Source organism: Gorilla gorilla, chromosome 5 (assembly GCF_029281585.2).
Source record: "Gorilla gorilla gorilla isolate KB3781 chromosome 5, NHGRI_mGorGor1-v2.1_pri, whole genome shotgun sequence".
Taxonomy (NCBI): Eukaryota; Metazoa; Chordata; class Mammalia; order Primates; family Hominidae; genus Gorilla; species Gorilla gorilla.
In genome coordinates this window covers 178,896,018-178,914,214 of record NC_073229.2, presented here as the reverse complement: position 1 = coordinate 178,914,214, position 18,197 = coordinate 178,896,018, and the positions used below count along the sequence as shown (strand labels likewise).

Genomic DNA, 18,197 nt, shown 5'->3' with positions numbered 1-18,197 from the left:
CCCAGGCTGGGGTGGGAATATTTTATTACACTAGAGAATAAGACAACTCAAAAAATAATGGACTTGTCAAAAGGACAAAGGAGCCAGCTTGCCTAGTCAAAACTGAGACAATCAGAGTATAAAGATAACTCAGTGAATTAAGAAAAAATCCATGAGTTTAGCTGGGTGCAGTGGCTTAAACCTGTAATCCCAGCACTTTGGGAGGCCAAGGCAGATGGATCACTTGAGGCCAGGAGTTCAAGACCAGCCTGGCCAACATGGCAAAACCTCGACTCTACTGAAAATACAAAAATTATCCAGGCATGGTGTTGTGTGCCTGTAGCCCCAGCTAGTCAGGAGGCTGAGGCACGAGAATCGCTTGAACCTGGGAGGTGGAGGCTGCAGTGAGCTGAGATCAAGCCACTGCACTCTAGCCTGGGTGACAGTGACAGAGTGAGACTCTGTCGCCAAATAAAACAAAAAACACAAAACACCGTGAGTTCATACTAATATGCATATACACCTATATATATAAATGGGAAAGCTTGTAGAGAATGCGAACTAATAAATACAAAAATGATAGACTCAGAAAATCACCATGTGGCAATCACCATTAGTTCTGATTCAGATAAGACAATGCCAAAACAAGTGGTGAAAATTTGACAAGTAGCAAGGTATTTGCATCAAAGTATCTCCCCAGAAGATACTATTAATAGTTACAAAGGAAAGACAGTAACTACACAGTAGGGAAACCCTGCAGATAAAAAGTAACACCCCAGCCTGAGCAAAAAAGCCCGACCTCCTCTCTACCAAAAATCTAAAAAATCAGGCAGGCATGGTGGCATGCACCTGTAGTCCCAGCTACTCAGAAGGCTGATGTCAAAGGACTGCTTAAGCCCAGAAGTTCGAGGCTGCAGTGAGCCATGATCACACCACTGCACTCAAACCTGGGCAACAGAGCAAGATCCCTGTCTATTTAAAAAATAATAATAAACAAAAGCTCTACATCCCTATTAATGGAATATATGGACAACATGATTCCTGATATGGTGTGCTGAGAGGAATACAATATTACTCCTGGAGTGTTTCTGCCAAAAATATAGAACCCAAACCTAATCATGAAGCAGCAGCAAATCAATATTAAAGCAATTCTAAAAATACTGGCCTATTTTAATCAAATATCATCTCAAAGGTCATACAAGAGAAGAGGAGTAACCAACTGATTCACATTAAGGGAGACTAAGACAAGTGAATGTAAGGTGTGAGGTAGAATTTACTCTAGTAAGGACATTATTGGTATGACTAGTGAAATCTGAATATGATCTACAGACAACAGTACTGTATCAAAGTTAGTTTCTTGATTTTGATCATTGTACTATAGTTAAATAAAATGAGCTTGTTTTTAAAATATACACAGAGTTATTTAGAGGTAAAGGGTACCATGAATTGCAATTTATTCTCAAAATGTTCAGAAAAGAAATTATGTGTTCATTTGTACGTGAAGAGACAGTAAGAAAGCAAACATGGTTACAGTAGGCACAGAAATCTGGATGAAGTATACACAAAAATTATTCATCATTCTTACTATTTTTCTATGAATGTGAAGTTATAAAAAGAATGAGGAAAAAATAAATTTGTATTTGGACATTATACCAGTAAAAACAAACCAACCAACCAAAAAAACCTATGAAAAATTGAATGATGGTTCCCCTTTATACCTAGCACCAGGGGTTGAGAACTAGGTCCTTCTAATCCCTGCTCTAATGCTTACAGAACTGCATTTCCTTGGAAAAATCACAACTGTTGGGCCTCAGTTTCCTTGTCTGTAAAATGGGATGACACCTATCCAACCATTCTCACAAAGTTAATACTAAAGATCCACGGAAACATGGTAATGGCTGCAGAAAAAGAGGGCAGAGTATAAAACACTACATATTATAAAGTGGTTCACTTTTTTCTAATACCTCCTTTTTTTCTTTTTAATTTTTGTGAGTACACAGTAGGTACATAGACTTGTGTACATAAGATGTTTTGATAAAGTGGTTAACTTCCCCCCACCAACCCCCACCCACACCCAACCAGAGTCTTGCTCTGTTGCCCAGACTGGAGTGCAGTGGTGCAATCTCAGCTCACTGCCACCTCTCCCTCCCCGGTTCAAGCGATTTCCTGCCTCAGCCTCCTGAGTAGCTGGGATTACAGGTGCACGCCACCACGCCTGGCTAATTTTTATATTTTTAGTAGAGACAGGGTTTCAACATGTTGACCAGGCTGGTCTCAAACTCCTGACCTCGTGATCCACCCACCTTGGCCTCCCAAAGTGCTGGGATTACAGGCGTGAGCCACCGTGCCCAGTAAAGTGGTTAACTTCTAATAAATGTTTGGTAAATTAAAAGTACTTCAAAAATATGTAAGACAGATTTTTTTCATCATAGTGAGCAGCTGTTACAGAAACTAGACATTTGCTACATCATGTTTTGATATGTAAAAAACAAAATTACTTATTCAAAACTCACTTGAAGGGCAAAAAAGATTTAAAAAAATTTTTTTACTCCAGAGGATTTTACTCATATATTTAAAATATTTCAACAAACTCAAACACTTATGTCTATTTTTTCTTAACCATAAAACTTTACGGTATCAAAAACATTGCTAGATCAAAGAAAGCCATTAATTAGGATTTGGTCAACCTCTGAGACATTGATCACTGTACAGAAATCTTTATTTCCCAAGTTCTACACACTAAAGTACATGGCAAACTATTTCATCTTTCATTGATAAGCTACTCAAATGAACCCTGAGGAATCACATCAAATTCAGAAAATATTTATAAAAAGGACATCAAATTTCTCAGGTACTTAAAAAAGTTTGCTTTAAAAATGAAAATACTTATTAGTTTATTCTTCTAAATTCATAAGGTTTGGTCTCCACTTAAGAATAGTTGCTTTTTAAAATCATGCATGTGGAGACTAATGATTCTCACGGACAAAAGAAAACATTCTTAAAGCTGTATTTTACAAGAAATAGTTAAGATTCCAAAATATCAAATGGAGATTTTAAAACATATGTAACAGACAATTTTGTATAAAACAATGTAGCTAGTCATATTTTCCCACTGTTTGAAAAATCATTTAACTAAGTCTACCTGTTCAGTCTCTATTTTGAACAGTGGACAGGCAATCTGGACTCTAAGAGGCAAAATGCTAAGAACGGATCAGGCTGCAAACAACATAGTCCCTAGCAAAGAAGCAATGCTGGAGTCAGTAATGCCTGCACAGCCTCCCCAGCTCTGCAGCAAGTTCAATACACAAACTGCTAATGAGACAAAAGGAAAAGAATCACAACAACATAGGCTCCAAGAGGGCATGGTTTTTGCTTGTCTGGTTTACCACTATATCCCAGGAGATGGAAAAAAAAAATCCCTAGGCCGCGATACATGTTCATTAAATATTAGTTACATGCATGAACAAATTAATGAAAGAATGAAATCCTACATCTTTCAAGTCAATCTACATAAATCACATTAAGTTGCAGAATTATTTTAAAAACAAATTTGTCATACATCAACTTAATAGTCAAAATTGTCTTTAGAGAACATGAGCAACACAGTCCCCATTCTGAATAAATAAAGAAATGTCAAAGTTACTGAGATTTTTCCTGACCTGTAGTAGGTATTTTAATACATTTACATAGCCTTCCTTAAGTTTAAAGGATGGCTGTATCAGAAACTCTTATAAAACAAAATTAGAAAGACAAAACAAATGCATAAAATCAAAATCAGAAAAAGCAAATGCATCATGTTTACCATCAAATATGAGACAGAATCCATTTAGGTAAGAAATCACAAACTATAGAAACATTTCTCATCAGCATTTATTTCTCATAACCAATAGTACCTCTACCACAATCTGCTGCCTCTATAATTAGAAAATCAAAAATTCAATTCTTTATTCCTATAGCATATATGTCAATAATTTGTCATCTTATAGTTCAAAGAAATTCTTCAAAAGGTGTATTTTATTATTCAATTAAGAGGTCTGCAATTCACTCAAATAGTTCTATCTCTTTTGTAAAATCACATGGAGCAGAATACAAGTAAACATAACAAAAGTTTATATATATATGATTTATGCTCACTATTGAGCATAAAACTTTTTTCTCCAATTAACCTATTTTTTTGTGAAGCAATTCAACTTATTCCCTAGACGCTCTCTTTTAAGACTACCAATCTATTCTAAGTGACAAACTTCATTCTGCTTCCCAAGTACTAACCATATAATCAAATACACTATTCCACTACCAATTGAAACCTAACATATTCCAAAGGGCCTGCCTTATGTGGGTTATCATCATCTTACTATGCTTCTTGTGTCCATGCTGCTGGAAAAGCAGTCTGTACAAGCAGGAGTAGAGGCACAATCCTGAGAGAGAGGAGTAGAGAAAGATGTTGAGAACACAAAACCAGACAAAATGAGCTCACTTAAAAGTTCAGGAGCTCAGCCAGTGTTCAAGGTCAAGGTTGATTACATTATTTCACACCATTACGAGTTAGAAGTTGTCCAAAACAGCATAACTGGCCTTAGAAAGAGATATCTGAAATTGTACATACAACTAGTAACACTATCACTAATTCTAAGCCACCGATACCCCTTCTGAAAAAGATGCAAATGGGCCGGGCGCGGTGGCTCACACCTGTAATCCCAGCACTTTGGGAGGCCGAGGCGGGCGGATCACTTGAGGTCAGGAGTTCGAGATCAGCCTGGCCAACATGGTGAAACCCCGTCTCTACTAAAATTACAAAAATTAGCCGGGTGTGGTGGTACATGCCTGTAATTCCAGCTACTGGGGAGGCTGAGGCAGGAGAATTGCTTGAACCCAGGAGGCGGAGGTTGCAGTGAGCCAAGATCACGCCTCTGCACTCCAGCCTGGGCAAAGAAGCAAGACTCCATCTCAAAAAAAAAGAAGCAAATGATCATAGAATATGACTCTTTGGGACACTGGGGCTATAAAGTCCCCTAAATGTTAATCACAGTTACTATAACAAATTCAATGCTAGTCTAGAATGAAATAATTGAACTCCACGAAACATGTACTTCCATCATGCCTAAAATTTTTTTATATTTAATGATGCGTGATTAACACTCTCAAATCATGCAGTCTCTCAAAACCATTATCAGTTTCAATTATCCTTGTATTCTATTTTTAATGTAAGAAAAAAACTTCTACATGTCATTTCAAGCAGAAAAACAGTAAAATCAGACTTGAAAATAACATAATTACTAGACAACATAAAACTCACAATGGACTTAACCTAACTGAAATCTTCAATGGACTAGTTCCCTCTCCAACTCTCCTCCCCGAAGTAATAACCAGATGTTCAGAAATGTTAACTACCTTGGCCAAGGTCATTTAGCTACCTAGGATTGCATCCATTCATTCAAGAAATCTTTACTTAGCGGCCAGGCACGGTGGCACACGCCTATAATTCCAGCACTTTGAGAGGTCAAGGTGGGCAGGTCTCTTGAGACCAGGAGTTCTACACCAGCCTGGGCAATATGGCAAGACCCCATCTCTATTCAAAACACAACAATTACCCAGGCATGGAGGTGCATGCCTGTGGTTCCAGCTACTCAGGAGGCTGAGGTGGGAGAATTGCTTGAGGCAGAGGCAGAGGTTGCAGTGAGCCCTGATGGCACCACTGCCCTCGAGCCTGGACGACAGCAAGACCCAGTCTCAAAAAAAAAAAAAGAAAGAAAAAGAAAAAGAAAAAAAATCTTTACTTCACATATATACTGTACATTGAGATACTGTGCTATGAACCAAGGACATGAAACAAAGGAAATACAGTCACTGTCCTCATAGAGCTTATTATCTAGTGGTAAAGACTATTAAAATTACTTAAAATTGCTATGATCACTGGAAGAAAAAGCACAGTGTTTTAAGACAGTTTAACAGGAGACCTAAATCAGTGATTCTGAACCAGGGTCACTGTGCCCCCAAAGAAACACTTAATAATGTCTGGAAACATTTTTGGCTGTCATAATTGTGGAGGGTGCTAGTGGCATCTAATGCATAGAGGCCAGGGATGCTGTAAACATCCTGGAATGCATAGGACTGCTCCCCAAGCAAACAAGTATCCAGCCCAAAATATCAATAGTTCCCAAGATACTTAGATCTTGGGTTCTCATATGAGCAGAAAGGGGTTAGTGAAAGATTTCCTTCCTTTATAATACTAACTAATATGCTACATCTTTAAAGGACCTTCACAAGGTAAAAAGAAAAAAATATAGCCTGACTGACAGAATTAACCAGAACTCCCTCTAGAAAATGATAATAGGAAAGGAAAAGCAGAGACAGATTCCCTGGTAGATGAAAATAAAAGACAAATGCAGTGTTTTATAGCTGCTTCCCATAAATTCCCTATCCTGAACCATCAACAAAGGAAAAATACACTAAAAACAAATTTCACGTTTATATTATTCCCTCTACCTTTTCCACTTTTCTCTACCAAGCCATGTCTACTACTAGATGTTGGTGAGATTATAAAAAGTCCTACAGTTAGACAAAATACCCACCCGGATACAAATTTGGAAGTAAAATAAAATGGAGATGGGAGTTCACTTTATAGAACAGAAAAATGTAGTGGATATTAAATTGATTCTGGAAAGCCTGCATCCTGGAACAGTTTAAAGATTAATCTATCCAAAAGGATCCCAGAGACAAAAAATACTAAGAATTTAGGTATCCTAAATATAATTAAAGGTAACAGAATCCTCTCAATTTATGAACTAAGGTAAATCCAGAAATTAAACTGAAATTATTATTCTGACATATCTCAAACCTACATATCTGGTCCTACATCTTCCCACTCAGCCTATTCAGAGCAGCAAGATCATGGGGGAAAGGCTACATTGTAATACACTAGCTATACAAAGGACCTGAAAAAAATAGATCACTGATTGGTATTTTATTATATTAAAGATTTACTGTTAACTTTTTTGAAGTGTGATTAATGGTAAAGGAACTACGTTTGTTTTTTGTTTTTTTAAAGTACTTAAAATTTAAAAGAATCTGGCCAGGGGCAGTGGCCCACACCTGTAATCCCAGTACTTTGGGAGGTCAACACAGCAGGATCATTAAAGGCCGGGAGTTCAAGAAAAGCCTGGACAACATATTGACACCCCCCACCCATCCCTACAAAAAATTTAAAAATTAGGTGTGCATAGTGGCACATGCCTGTATTCCTAGTTACTCAGGAGGCTGAAGCAGGAAGATCACTTGAGCCCAGGAGTTCGAGGTTACAGTAAGCTATGATCCTGTCCTTGCACTCTAGCCTGGGCAAGAGAAACTCAGTCTTAAACTATAACAACAATCTACTGTATTTTAAAATGCCCTCTCAAACTAAAGGAAAGAATGGGTCATGCACTGCCACTGTCTCACGACCCCTTTTCAAAGAAACAAAAAAGGAAACAAAAAAACAATAGAACAAGATCCTACCAGAATGACCTCCACATAGTGATCATTCTTAAGTACAGAGTATAGATATGCAGCTCACATAAAACTGCTGCATTCCAGCAATCAGTGCAGGCCCAAAGTAATCCACAGATTTAGGCAGTTCAATCTGCGACCCTTTTCACTAGGAAGAAATGCTAAATCATTACAAGTGCCACCATCTTAGAGCAGCAGCAACTGCAATAGCTTGCACTCATAATTCTCTTATGGTTAATTGCTCACCCATTGCCTCTGAGGAAATCTTGTATTCTAATCTGAACTTAAGTCTTCCATCATTTCAGAATTGAAAGTAGTGGTCATGGGATTAAACTTTCATCACAGTGATGATGTTTAAATAGAAATTATTTTTCTCCCACAAAATTAGCATGGGGCACTTAAAAAATAAATTATTGAGCCTAAATCTCATTTAACTCGTGAGAAGAAAAATTTACCACATAATTCCTGCACAATTAAAGGATCTTCTGACATAGTAATTTTTAACACAGAAGTGAAAGGTCAACTCCTTTGAGAAATTACGGTAGGGAGGGTAGACATGACAAAAACAACTCATACATATCTTGCATGAAGTCTGGGATTTTCATAGCTGAAACTCATCTACAGTTTGCAGATTAAAAATCTGTATTATTGGGGTTTTCTTTTCTTTTTTTTTTTTTTGAAGCAGAGTCTCACACTGTTGCCCAGGCTAGAGTGCAGTGGCTATTCACAGGTGCAGTAATTGCACTCTATAGCCTCGAACTCCTGGACTCAAGAGATCCTCCCACCTCAGCCTCCCAAGTAGCTAAGACTACAGACACACACCCACAATTCACAAAAATCTGTATTCCTAAAGTCTCTGGCATCTTCCTGGTTTTCAAACCAATGATCTCCACAAAATTAAAAGATGGGGGTGACAAAATTCAGTCTGGAAAAACCTGAGCCTTAGCAAGCCATAAAAGGTTAAGTAGTTTGTATTTTAAACATTTAATTTGGGGCAGGCACCACGGCTTAGGCCTGTAATCCTAGCACTTTGGGAGGGGAGGTGGGCAGTTCACCGGAGCTCAGGAGTTCAAGACCAGCCAGGGCAACATGGCAAAACCCCATCTCTACAAAACAAAAACAATTAGCCCGGCGTGGTGACCTGTCAACAGCGAGTACCTGTCTCAATTTTTCTGATTCAGGGTCGCACTGTTGCCCGGGCCAGAGTGTAGTGGTGCAGCTCACTGCAGCCTCCACCTTCCTGGGTCATGAGATCCTCCCACCTCAGCACCTGCCCCCTCCTTTACACCCCCTTCACCCAAGTTGGGACTACAGGCACATGCCACCGTGACCAGCTAATTTGTGTTGTTGTTGTTGTTGTTTTGTAGAGATGGGGGTTTCGCCATGCTGGCCAGGCTAGCATGGAACTCCTGAGCTCAAGTCATCTGCCCACCTCGGCCTCCCAAAGGGATGGGATTACAGGCATGACCCATCGAGCCCAGCCTATTTTAAATATTTTAAGGTGAAGTATCAAAATATCCTGTTGACAAACATTCTTGATTATTCTTAGAGCTAAATTTTGATTCCTTACAAAGCAAATGGAATTGACAATTCAATGTTTCAAAGATACCTTTAAATTTAGCAGAGAAGTTGTGATGGATTAAGCCCAAAGATAAACACCTTTAAAAGCCAAACTACGAGCGTCGAAAACATCCTTTTCTCCTAATCCTGCAACTAGAATTCCTTTTTAATTTTTGTAATTTGTAACACATAATTTAATGGAAAACAATCATTACTGAACTACTTCTCAGCATATACTTATTTGCAATAACAATGTTTACTACACATCAGCAAATATTACAACATTCACAGAAACTGCATTCAAAATAAAAAAACAGTATTATGTATTGTTTTGTGTTTAAAAAAAAGTATTTTTCTGAATCTTCTTCAAATATATTTCCCTTCCTCAACTCCCTGACTGTGTACTGCTATTTTTAAGCTAACTCCACTTTGAAATACGGTGAAGTTAGAGCATATAAATAAATAAGGAAGTTACAAGACTTAAGTTCTTTGAAATCCATATGGGGAAATGGGAGAGTGCTACATACACTAAAATGGGACTACCACAAACCTCAAGTTCCTGTAAAATGAGAAAACAGGTGAAACACCTATCTAAACATGTAAATGTCAGGCCCCCTTATCCTTAATTAATATTAAAACAAAAAACTGGAATTAACATTTCTTCCCTACTGTGACCAACCATAGTGCACTAACCACTTGTTTACATCTAATATTTAGGAGCTACTGTTTAAAACGTCATGGATGGGCCAGGCGCAGAGGCTCACGCCTGTAATCCCAGCACTTTGGGAGGCCGAGCCGGGTGGATCACCTGAGGTCAGGAGTTCGAGACCAGCCTGGCCAACGTGATGAAACCCCATCTCTACTAAAAATACAAAAAACTAGCTGGGCATGGCGGTGGGTGCCTGTAATCCCAGCTACTCCGGAGGCTGAAGCAGGAGAATTGCTTGAACCCAGGAGGTGGAGGTTGCATTGAGCCAAGATCTCGCCATTGCACTCCAGCCTGGGCAACAAGAGCAAAACTCCGTCTCAAAAAAAAAATGTCTTGGATGGCCCTTTGAGGGGGAGGACCACATTATTAAGAACCCCCCCAAAGACAGACACCCATCAAAGCGTGTGTGGGGAAGGGGGTGGCGGCGGCAATTAAATCCAATGAGGGCAAAAAACAAAACAAAACAAAACCCCCTAGGCGTGGTGGCTCACATCTGTCATCCCAGCACTTGGGATGCCAAGGTGAAAGGACAGCTTGGGCCCAGGAGTTCAAGACCAGCCTGGGCAACATAACAAGACCTCCTCTCTATAAAAAATAAAAATGACGGGCGTGGTGACACTGGCCTGTAATCTCACCTACTTGGGGGGCTGAGGTGAGAGGAGGACCCCTTGGGCCCGGGAGGCAAAGGATGCAGTGAGCCAAGATCACACCACTGCACTCCAGCCTGGGTGACAGAATGACACTCCTCAAAAAAAGAAAGATAGCTATGAAAAAAAATGAAACACCAGGCGCAGTGGCTTACGCCCATATTCTCAGCACTTTGGGAGGCCAAGGCAGGCGGATCACTTGAGGTCAGGAGTTTGAGAACAGCCTGGTCAACATGGTGAAACCCCGTCTCTACTAAAAATACAAAAATTAGCGGGGCGTGGTGATGTGCGCCTGTAATCCCAGCTACTCGGGACACTGAGGCAGGAGAATCGCTTGAAACCTGGATGTGGAGGCTACAGTGAGCTGAGATGGTGCCACTCCAGCCTGGGTAACAAGAGCGAAACTCTGTCTCAAAAAAAAAAAAAAAAAGAAGATTCCCAAGTCTATTGCTCTAATTTATCAATGTTAAAAAATAAAAAATGTAGTATTAAAAAAGAAAATGCTTTCCAAAAAAAGTTATGTATCACCGCTATTGAAAATAGCCCAAATATTATCTACGGTTTAGCCTCTTGGCTAAGATTCCCAAATACTGTTTTTCTTTTTAAAGAAATTAAAACAAGATAAAACTATGCAACGGCATTTAAAAGTACTGTCCTATTTGGGCCGTCACAGCAAAAAGCCTCGTATTTTAAGAGGTAAATATTAAAGATACTCTTTAACAATCATAGTATTGAATAAAGTATTGGCACTTTAAGAGTTCATAAAATTTATGCTAATTTAGTTACCAGCATAATTACACTTTTTTTTCTTTTTTTGTAGACAGTCTCACTCTGTCACTGGGCTGGATTGCAGTGGCGCAGATCTCGGCTCACTGCAACCTCCGCTTCCCAGGTTCAAGCGATTCTCCTGCCTCAGCCTCCTAAGTAGCTGGGATTACAGGTGCCTGCCACTACACCCAGCTAATTTTTTGTATTTTTAGTAGAGACAGGGTTTCACCACGTTGGCCAGGCTGGTCTTGAACTCCTGACCTCGTGATTGGCCCACCTCGGCCTCCCAAAGTGCTGGGATTACAGGCCTGAGCCACTGTTCCCGGCCATAATTACACTTTCCAAGGCTTACGGGTAGGGATACTAATGCTGACTGTGCAGATGTGTACTTGCTATGTTTGATGTTTACATTAAGGCCTATTGAAGTCGGAGTTTAAAAAGAAATTGAATACATCAAAACCTGTCTTCTTCCAGACTAGCAAATTCAACTACACAGTGAAAATGGAATCTGCTTTTTAAAATCTCGTTTGACACGTGAATGAGCCAGCGAGAAATGTTTCCCCCAGAATCTTCCATCTCTCGATGCACAGATCTCTCCCTACCATTTGTCTTTATGTCGTGATGGATTAGAAGAGCAGCGAGTAAAAATAAAAGATATTGCAGAATAACCTTTGCCTGCCTACCAACCATCCAATTAGCTCAAGTCCCTAGCTGGCAAATTACCTAGTCAACAATGCCTCAATTATAAACACTACGTGTAACGTGACCACAGATCAACACCCCGTAGGTTCATTTCCCCCACCGCCCCCAATCGGTGTTAGCCTCAGTGAGGACCCGGGAAGGTCTGGAGAGTCATGTCCAGCGTCCACTTAAATCCTCAAAGGCCCAGGAAGGAGGTGGGCGGGCCTGGCCTCGGCGGAACTGACCTCGAGGGACCTGTCGGGAGTCTCCGGGTGAGGGCCCAACCGGGTCTTTCCCTCCAAGCCCGCAGCCATTCCATAGGACGCCGGAGACGCCAGAACCTCCCTCCGCCCCAGGGCGGCCCTCCCCCAACCCTCCTCCCGGACCCGGGGGAGGGGCACCCAGAGGAGAAACACCCCTCCCCCACGGGCACTGCTAGGCCACCGCTCTCCCCACCCTTAAAAAACCCGCAGGCCAGCGCCCACCCTCCGGGACCCGGCCTCGACCAGGGGTGGGGGCGGTGCGGGCAGGAGCAGGGGAACCCGGCTGCCATACCAACCTCGCTATTGAAGGTCTTCACGGCCTCCATGTTGTCGCTGCGGAGGCCCCGAGCCCGGCGGCGGAAGAGGCGGCGGCCACTGCACTGGGTGGGGAGAGCGAGACGCGGGCTGCTGCGTGGCCGCGAGGAGGGGGCGCTGGCGGGAGAGCGGGCCGCTGCGACCTCGGGGCGGAGTGGAAGGGCACGCGCTGGCGGGGAAGGGCTCCCTCAGCGGCAGAGCGGCCCCGCCATGGCCGCTAGGGCGGGGGGAGCGCCGTTCTAGGGAACAGAGGCGCTGCCGGGGCGGGTCGGCGGCGGGCGGGGGAGGGGCTGGGCCGCGGCGCCTTCTCTTCTCTGCCCCGCTCCGTTTCGGTCCCCCTCCCTCTAGCCCCTTCCCCTACACTCTCCACTCCCTTCTTCCCCTTCCTCCGACGGGCTCCTGTTTCACCTCCCCGCCGCTCGGGCCGCAGGAACCAGCCCCGCTCGGCGAAGACAGCGGAGGAAGCGCTGGCAGCAGCGGCTGCGGCATCCAATATGGCGGACTCGAGTCGGGCCGCGCAGCTCGGGGATCCGCGGCGCCGGCCAGCGCGCCCCCTGGCGACTGGACCGTGCGGGCCCCGGCTGCCGCGCGGAAACCATCGAGCGCGCTGGGGCCAGAGCGTCGCCGCCCGGAGGCCCGGCTGGGCTCCGCTGCGCTCGCCTTGGCCTCGGGGCCGCCCGCGCCTCGCCCCCTCCCCGCACCCCGCGGACGCGGGAGCGAGCGCTGTGGCATCCGGGGGAACGCCGCGGCGGGTTTGTACAGCAGGAGGAGGCAACTCCAAAGCGCGGCTCTAAGAAGAGCCTAAACGTGCCCAAGAAGCGGCAAGTTGAGGAAATGTGCGCGTTTCCCTTGTTTCCCGGTGGATTGGTCCTTTTGCACAAGCGGCAGGGTTTAGTTGCTTTTCACAACTTTACTGGACAGTGCCCTAAACATCCGCAGCCTCCGCCAAGAAAAAGTTCCTGGTCATCTATTTAGTAACTGAACTCAAATTGTTTTAACTGCACAGGGAGGGAACATTAGAAACCAAAGCCTTGGATTCGGGTTGGGGCAGGCGGCGAGGGAAACAGGCATGCAGCAGCTCCTTGCAGGAAATGCCCGCTGCATAGGATCCAGGGACTGGAGTGGCACAATGAGTGCATTTGTCTGCAAGGCGGGAAGGGGACCCTAGAATGCACAACACTTGAATAGGTGAAAAGGGAACCTGTCTGTTTCGGAAGATGAATTGTTGTAAAGGAATTTTGCCCTAGGATACTTGGAGTAAAGGTAAATACAGTATTTCTTAGATGGATTAGGAGATGCTGCTAGTAGAAAGCCTTCTCTCTCGTGCAGCGCAAAATAAGGTACCAATTTAAAAATATTTATCGATGTTAAAAGATAGGGATGTATCGTGGAACCCCGAACACTGCTGTCCTCTTGTTGAAAGTCATTTTTCAACAATCATTCCCAAATTCACTCAAAGGGAGAGAGGAACATAAGGGCAGGATCGTACTTTCGGAGAGTTTTGGAATCAAGGTAGTTCCTAAGAGCTGTGCGCAGAGCCCCGTGAAACTGGGAAAGTAAGGCCCTTCTTGAGGTTTCAGAGCCTTCATTCTACTTCACTGGCAGCTTTAGTATAGGGCCTGGCTACTGAGAAGGTAACAGGGATAACTCACTAAGTGCTTTTATATTTACTTTCAAAATCTCAAATTCTGTCACAGATTTCTCCACCGTCTCCCATCTTCAGGCCTAGCCATGATGATCTTTTACTGACACTTGCAGTAGCCTCCTAACTGGTCCCTTGCTTGTCTTCCTACAGTTCATTTCCAGACAGTAGCCGAGGGATGTTTTTCTTAGATAAATCAGATCAGGTCACTCCCTTACTTAAATCCCTTAAATACTTTCTCATTGCCCACCTGATACCATCATAACTTCTCACCATGGTCTGAAGGCCCAGCCCAGCCTGCCGCAGCTCACACCACCTTCCCTTGCTCCCTGACTCTCCTCCTGCCACACTGGCCTTTCTGTTACTTGACAAGAAGCAGTGTTTTCATAGGTAGGACAATTGTGTCTCTTCACACAGGGTGCTGTTGCTCTTGTCCTTTCCATAGCTGACTCCTCCTCCTTCAATCTTCCTGAAAGAGGTCTCCTAATCACTCCATCTAAAGGAGCATTTACTGTGGCTTGAGAAAGTACTGCACTCAGTTCTGTGCATGCCAGGTTCTCACAATCAGAAGTCACTGCTTTGAGGCCGGGTGTGGTGGCTCTCGCCTGTAATCCCAGCACTTTGGGAGACCGAGGCGGGTGGATCACCTGAGGTTAGGAGTTCGAGACCAGCCTGGCCAACATGGTGAAACCCCGTCTGTACTAAAAATACAAAAAAAGTAACCAGGCGTGGTGGCACGCCCTTGTAGTCCCAGCTACTCGGGAGGCTGAGGCAGGAGATTCGCTTGAACCCGGGAGGCGGAGGTTGCAGCGTGCCGAGATCGCGTGACTGCACTCCAGCCGGGGCAACAAGAGTGAAGCTCTGTCTCAAAAAGAGAAACAAAAAGAAAAGAACGGAAAAAAAAAGGCGCTGCTTTGGCCTGTGAGGGATTATTTATTAGGTCATACATGAAATGAGTGTTGATGGAATTACTTAGGCCTGAGAAATTAAAATGCAATACAAGCTAAAGGATAAAATCAGTGGTTAACATGCTTCACAATTTGATTTAATAAAGCTTCCGCATTCAGAATGGTAACAGAGGGCATAGTTTGATCAGGGTAAGCAGGGGGGGAAGATACAGAGAGCAGCCTAAACACAATCTTTTTTTTGCGGGGTGTTGGGGCGGGGCCGGACGGAGTCTCGCTCTGTCGCCAGGCTGGAGTGCAGTGGCGCGATCTCGGCTCACTGCAACCTCCACCTTCTGGGTTCAAGCGATTCTCGTGCCTCAGCCTCCTGAGTAGCGGGGATTACAGGCACGTGCCACCACACCCAGCTAATTTTTGTATTTTTAGTAGAGACGGGGTTTCACCATGTTGGCCAGGCTGATCTCAAACTCCTGACCTCCAGTGATTCACCCTCCTCGGCCTCCCAAAGTGCTGGGATTACAGGCATGAGCCACCTCGCCCAGCCTAAACACAATCTTAATATAAGAAGGCGATAACGCAAGAGAAGGGTTAGAGGGGATCCTGGGGTTCCAGTGCAATGACTATATACAAAATTTATACACAACTACATACTTACAGAGTGTGAAAACAGTACCCGTGTGTGTGTGTGTATGTATGTATGCTAGGATTCTGATTGCCAGTATAACCAGCCAATTTGAGCTACTTTAAGCATAAAACAATAATTCATTATTACAATACAGGTTTTTCTCATGTAACCAAAAGTCAGAAATGTAGCTGAGTCCAAGGGAGGGACTTGAACCAAAATAGAAAACCTAAGAGGCAATGTAATCTCTGCTTATCTGCTTAATTTTTCTATTGCTTTACCCAATTCTCTGTTTTATCTAGTGTAATCTATTACTTTTGGTTTTATAGTTCTAGACAACTTGAGGACCTGAATGACGACCTCTTCCTTCCCAAATCCAAATTCCCAAGGAAAGAAATAAGGAATTTCATTGACCCAGCTTGGATTAGGTGACCATCACCAAGAAACTGACCACTAATTTGGTTCTGAAAAGACTGATATGAAATAGTGGTCGGGAGTACTTCAGTCATTGGAAGAGATATTTCATAATCTAAAGTTTCTGGTGTTCTCCTGTGAATGTTATCATCAGATTGTCCCTGAGGACTAAATAGTTTCTGGGAGTAACTTATAGAAACAAATTCAGCCATAGCCAAGAGGTCAGAGTCAAAAATAGTCTAGAGCAGTAGTCACCATAGAACTTTCTGGGGTCATGGAAATGTTCTGAATCTGTGCGGCCCAATTCAGTAGCACTAGCCCTGTGTGGCTACTGTGCACTTGAAATACGGCTAGGGCAGCTGAGGAAGATAATTTCCAATTTTATTTTACTTTAATTGACTCATGTTTAAGTATGTGGCTAGTGGCTGCCATATTGGAAAGCATAGGTCTAGCTAGAGGGTACTCGCTCCCATGGACAGGGCACTTCTTAGATAAGGGATAATTGTGAGGTAGCACTAAGAAAAAAAAAAAAACTTGTGAATTATCAGCTATTAGAAGGAATAATATATATTTATGAGGTACTTTTAAAATGGGGCAAAAACCTGGAGCATTGTCTAAATTAAAACTAATTCCCACCCAATTGGAGAAAAGAAAACTTAGGAAGCAAACATTCCAGAATGCTTAGTAAATTAGGGTATAGAGACAAATGAATTATTATACTACCAATAAAATGATTTTTAAAAGATTGTGGGAAACTATTTGGCAGTTCCTCAAAAAACTAAGCATAGAATTGCCATATGATCTAGCAAGTTCACGTATGTGTATGTAGCCAAAAGAACTGAAAGCAGAGACTTGAATACGCATGTTCAGAACAGTGTTACTCACAATCGTTAAAAGGTGGCAGCAACCCCAGTGTCCATTGATGGATGAATGGATAAACAAAATGTGGTACAATGGAATATTCAGCCTTAAAAAATGAAGGAAATTCAAGGCCCAGCACGGTGGCTCACGCCTGTAATCTCAACACTTTGGGAGGCCAAGACAGGCAGATCACCCGAGGTCAGGAGTTCGAGACCAGCCTGGCCAACATGGTGAAACCCCATCGCTACTAAGAATACAAAAATTAGCTAGGCGTGGTGGTGCGCTCCTGTAATCCCAGCTACTCGGGAGGCTGAGGCAGGAGAATCGCTTGAACCTGGGAGGCGGAGGTTGCAGTGAGTCGAGATCATGCCATTGCATTCCAGCCTGGGTGACAAGAGCAAAACTCCGTCTCAAAAAAAAAAAGAAGGAAATTCTGATACATGCTATAACACAGTTTTACCTTGAAGACATTGTGCTAAGAGAAAAAAAGCCAGTTACAAAAGAACAAGTACTGTATGATTCCGCTTATATAAGGTACCTAGAATAGTCAAACTCAGAGAGACAGAAAGCAGAATGGTAGTTTCCAGGGGTTGGGGGAGAGAGAAACCAGGAGTTGTTATTTAATAGGTACAGAACTTCAGGTTGGGAAAATGAAAATTTCTGGAGGTGGCTGGTGGTAACGGTTGCATGACAGTGTGAACGTACTTAATGCCATAGGGCTGTACACTTAAAATTGGTTAAAAATAAGTTTTATATGTATTTAATCACAATTTTTCAAATTTAAAGAAATGGTTAGAATAGGACTAGGAATATAAAATGTATATGAGAGACTATTAAGTACAAAGGCGTAGAAAACAAACTGTTAATGTATTTTAGCTCTAAAAGTATGTATGTAAGGCCTGAAAATGATATGAAAAATAAAAATTGTATTACTATACTAGGATTATGAGATTTTTAAAAATATTTTGTCCTTTTCTAATAATTCAGTAATTTCCTATCTCATTTTTTTTAATGGGCACCATATAATTCACAAAGTCGCCAAACTTGATACCCAAACCAGGCATCCTGAGAGAAGCATAAGATATTAAAAGTAAACATTTTACTTTTACCAACTTCATTTAAAATAAGTAGGAATTTTGGGTCTGATAAGTATTTTGTTGCCTGATGAAGAGGGAGTTCTTCCTGGGTGCAGCGGCTCATGCTTGTAATCCCAGAACTTTGGGAGGCCAAGGCGGGTGGATCATCTGAGGTCAGGAGTTTGAGACCAGCCTGGCCAACATGGTGAAACCCCATCTCTACTAAAAATACAAAAATTGGCCGGGTGGTAGTGGTGCGCACCTGTAATC

The 18,197-nt window shown here is 42.7% G+C and overlaps 1 protein-coding gene across 23 annotated transcripts in view; it reads right to left on the bottom strand.

Annotated features, from left to right (window-relative positions):
* Positions 1-12,977, bottom strand: part of SCAF8 (SR-related CTD associated factor 8) — a 255,439-nt gene extending 242,462 nt beyond the window's left edge. For 11 of the 23 annotated variants that reach the window (XR_008680900.2, XR_008680902.2, XR_008680901.2 and 8 more), the window contains exons 1-2: positions 12,389-12,932; positions 4,335-4,397 (exon numbers count right to left, since the gene is read on the bottom strand). Coding sequence is in view for 15 of the 23 variants with exons in the window: in XM_019029392.4 (XP_018884937.2) it covers positions 4,335-4,397; positions 12,389-12,418 (93 nt within the window). In the remaining 8 variants the exon portion in view is untranslated. Of the gene's footprint in view, positions 1-4,334; positions 4,398-12,388 lie in introns of all 23 variants that reach the window. The other 12 variants (XR_010134406.1, XM_055391097.2, XM_055391096.2 and 9 more) reach the window with 10 other exon arrangements.
* Between the last annotated feature and the right edge of the window lie 5,220 nt (positions 12,978-18,197).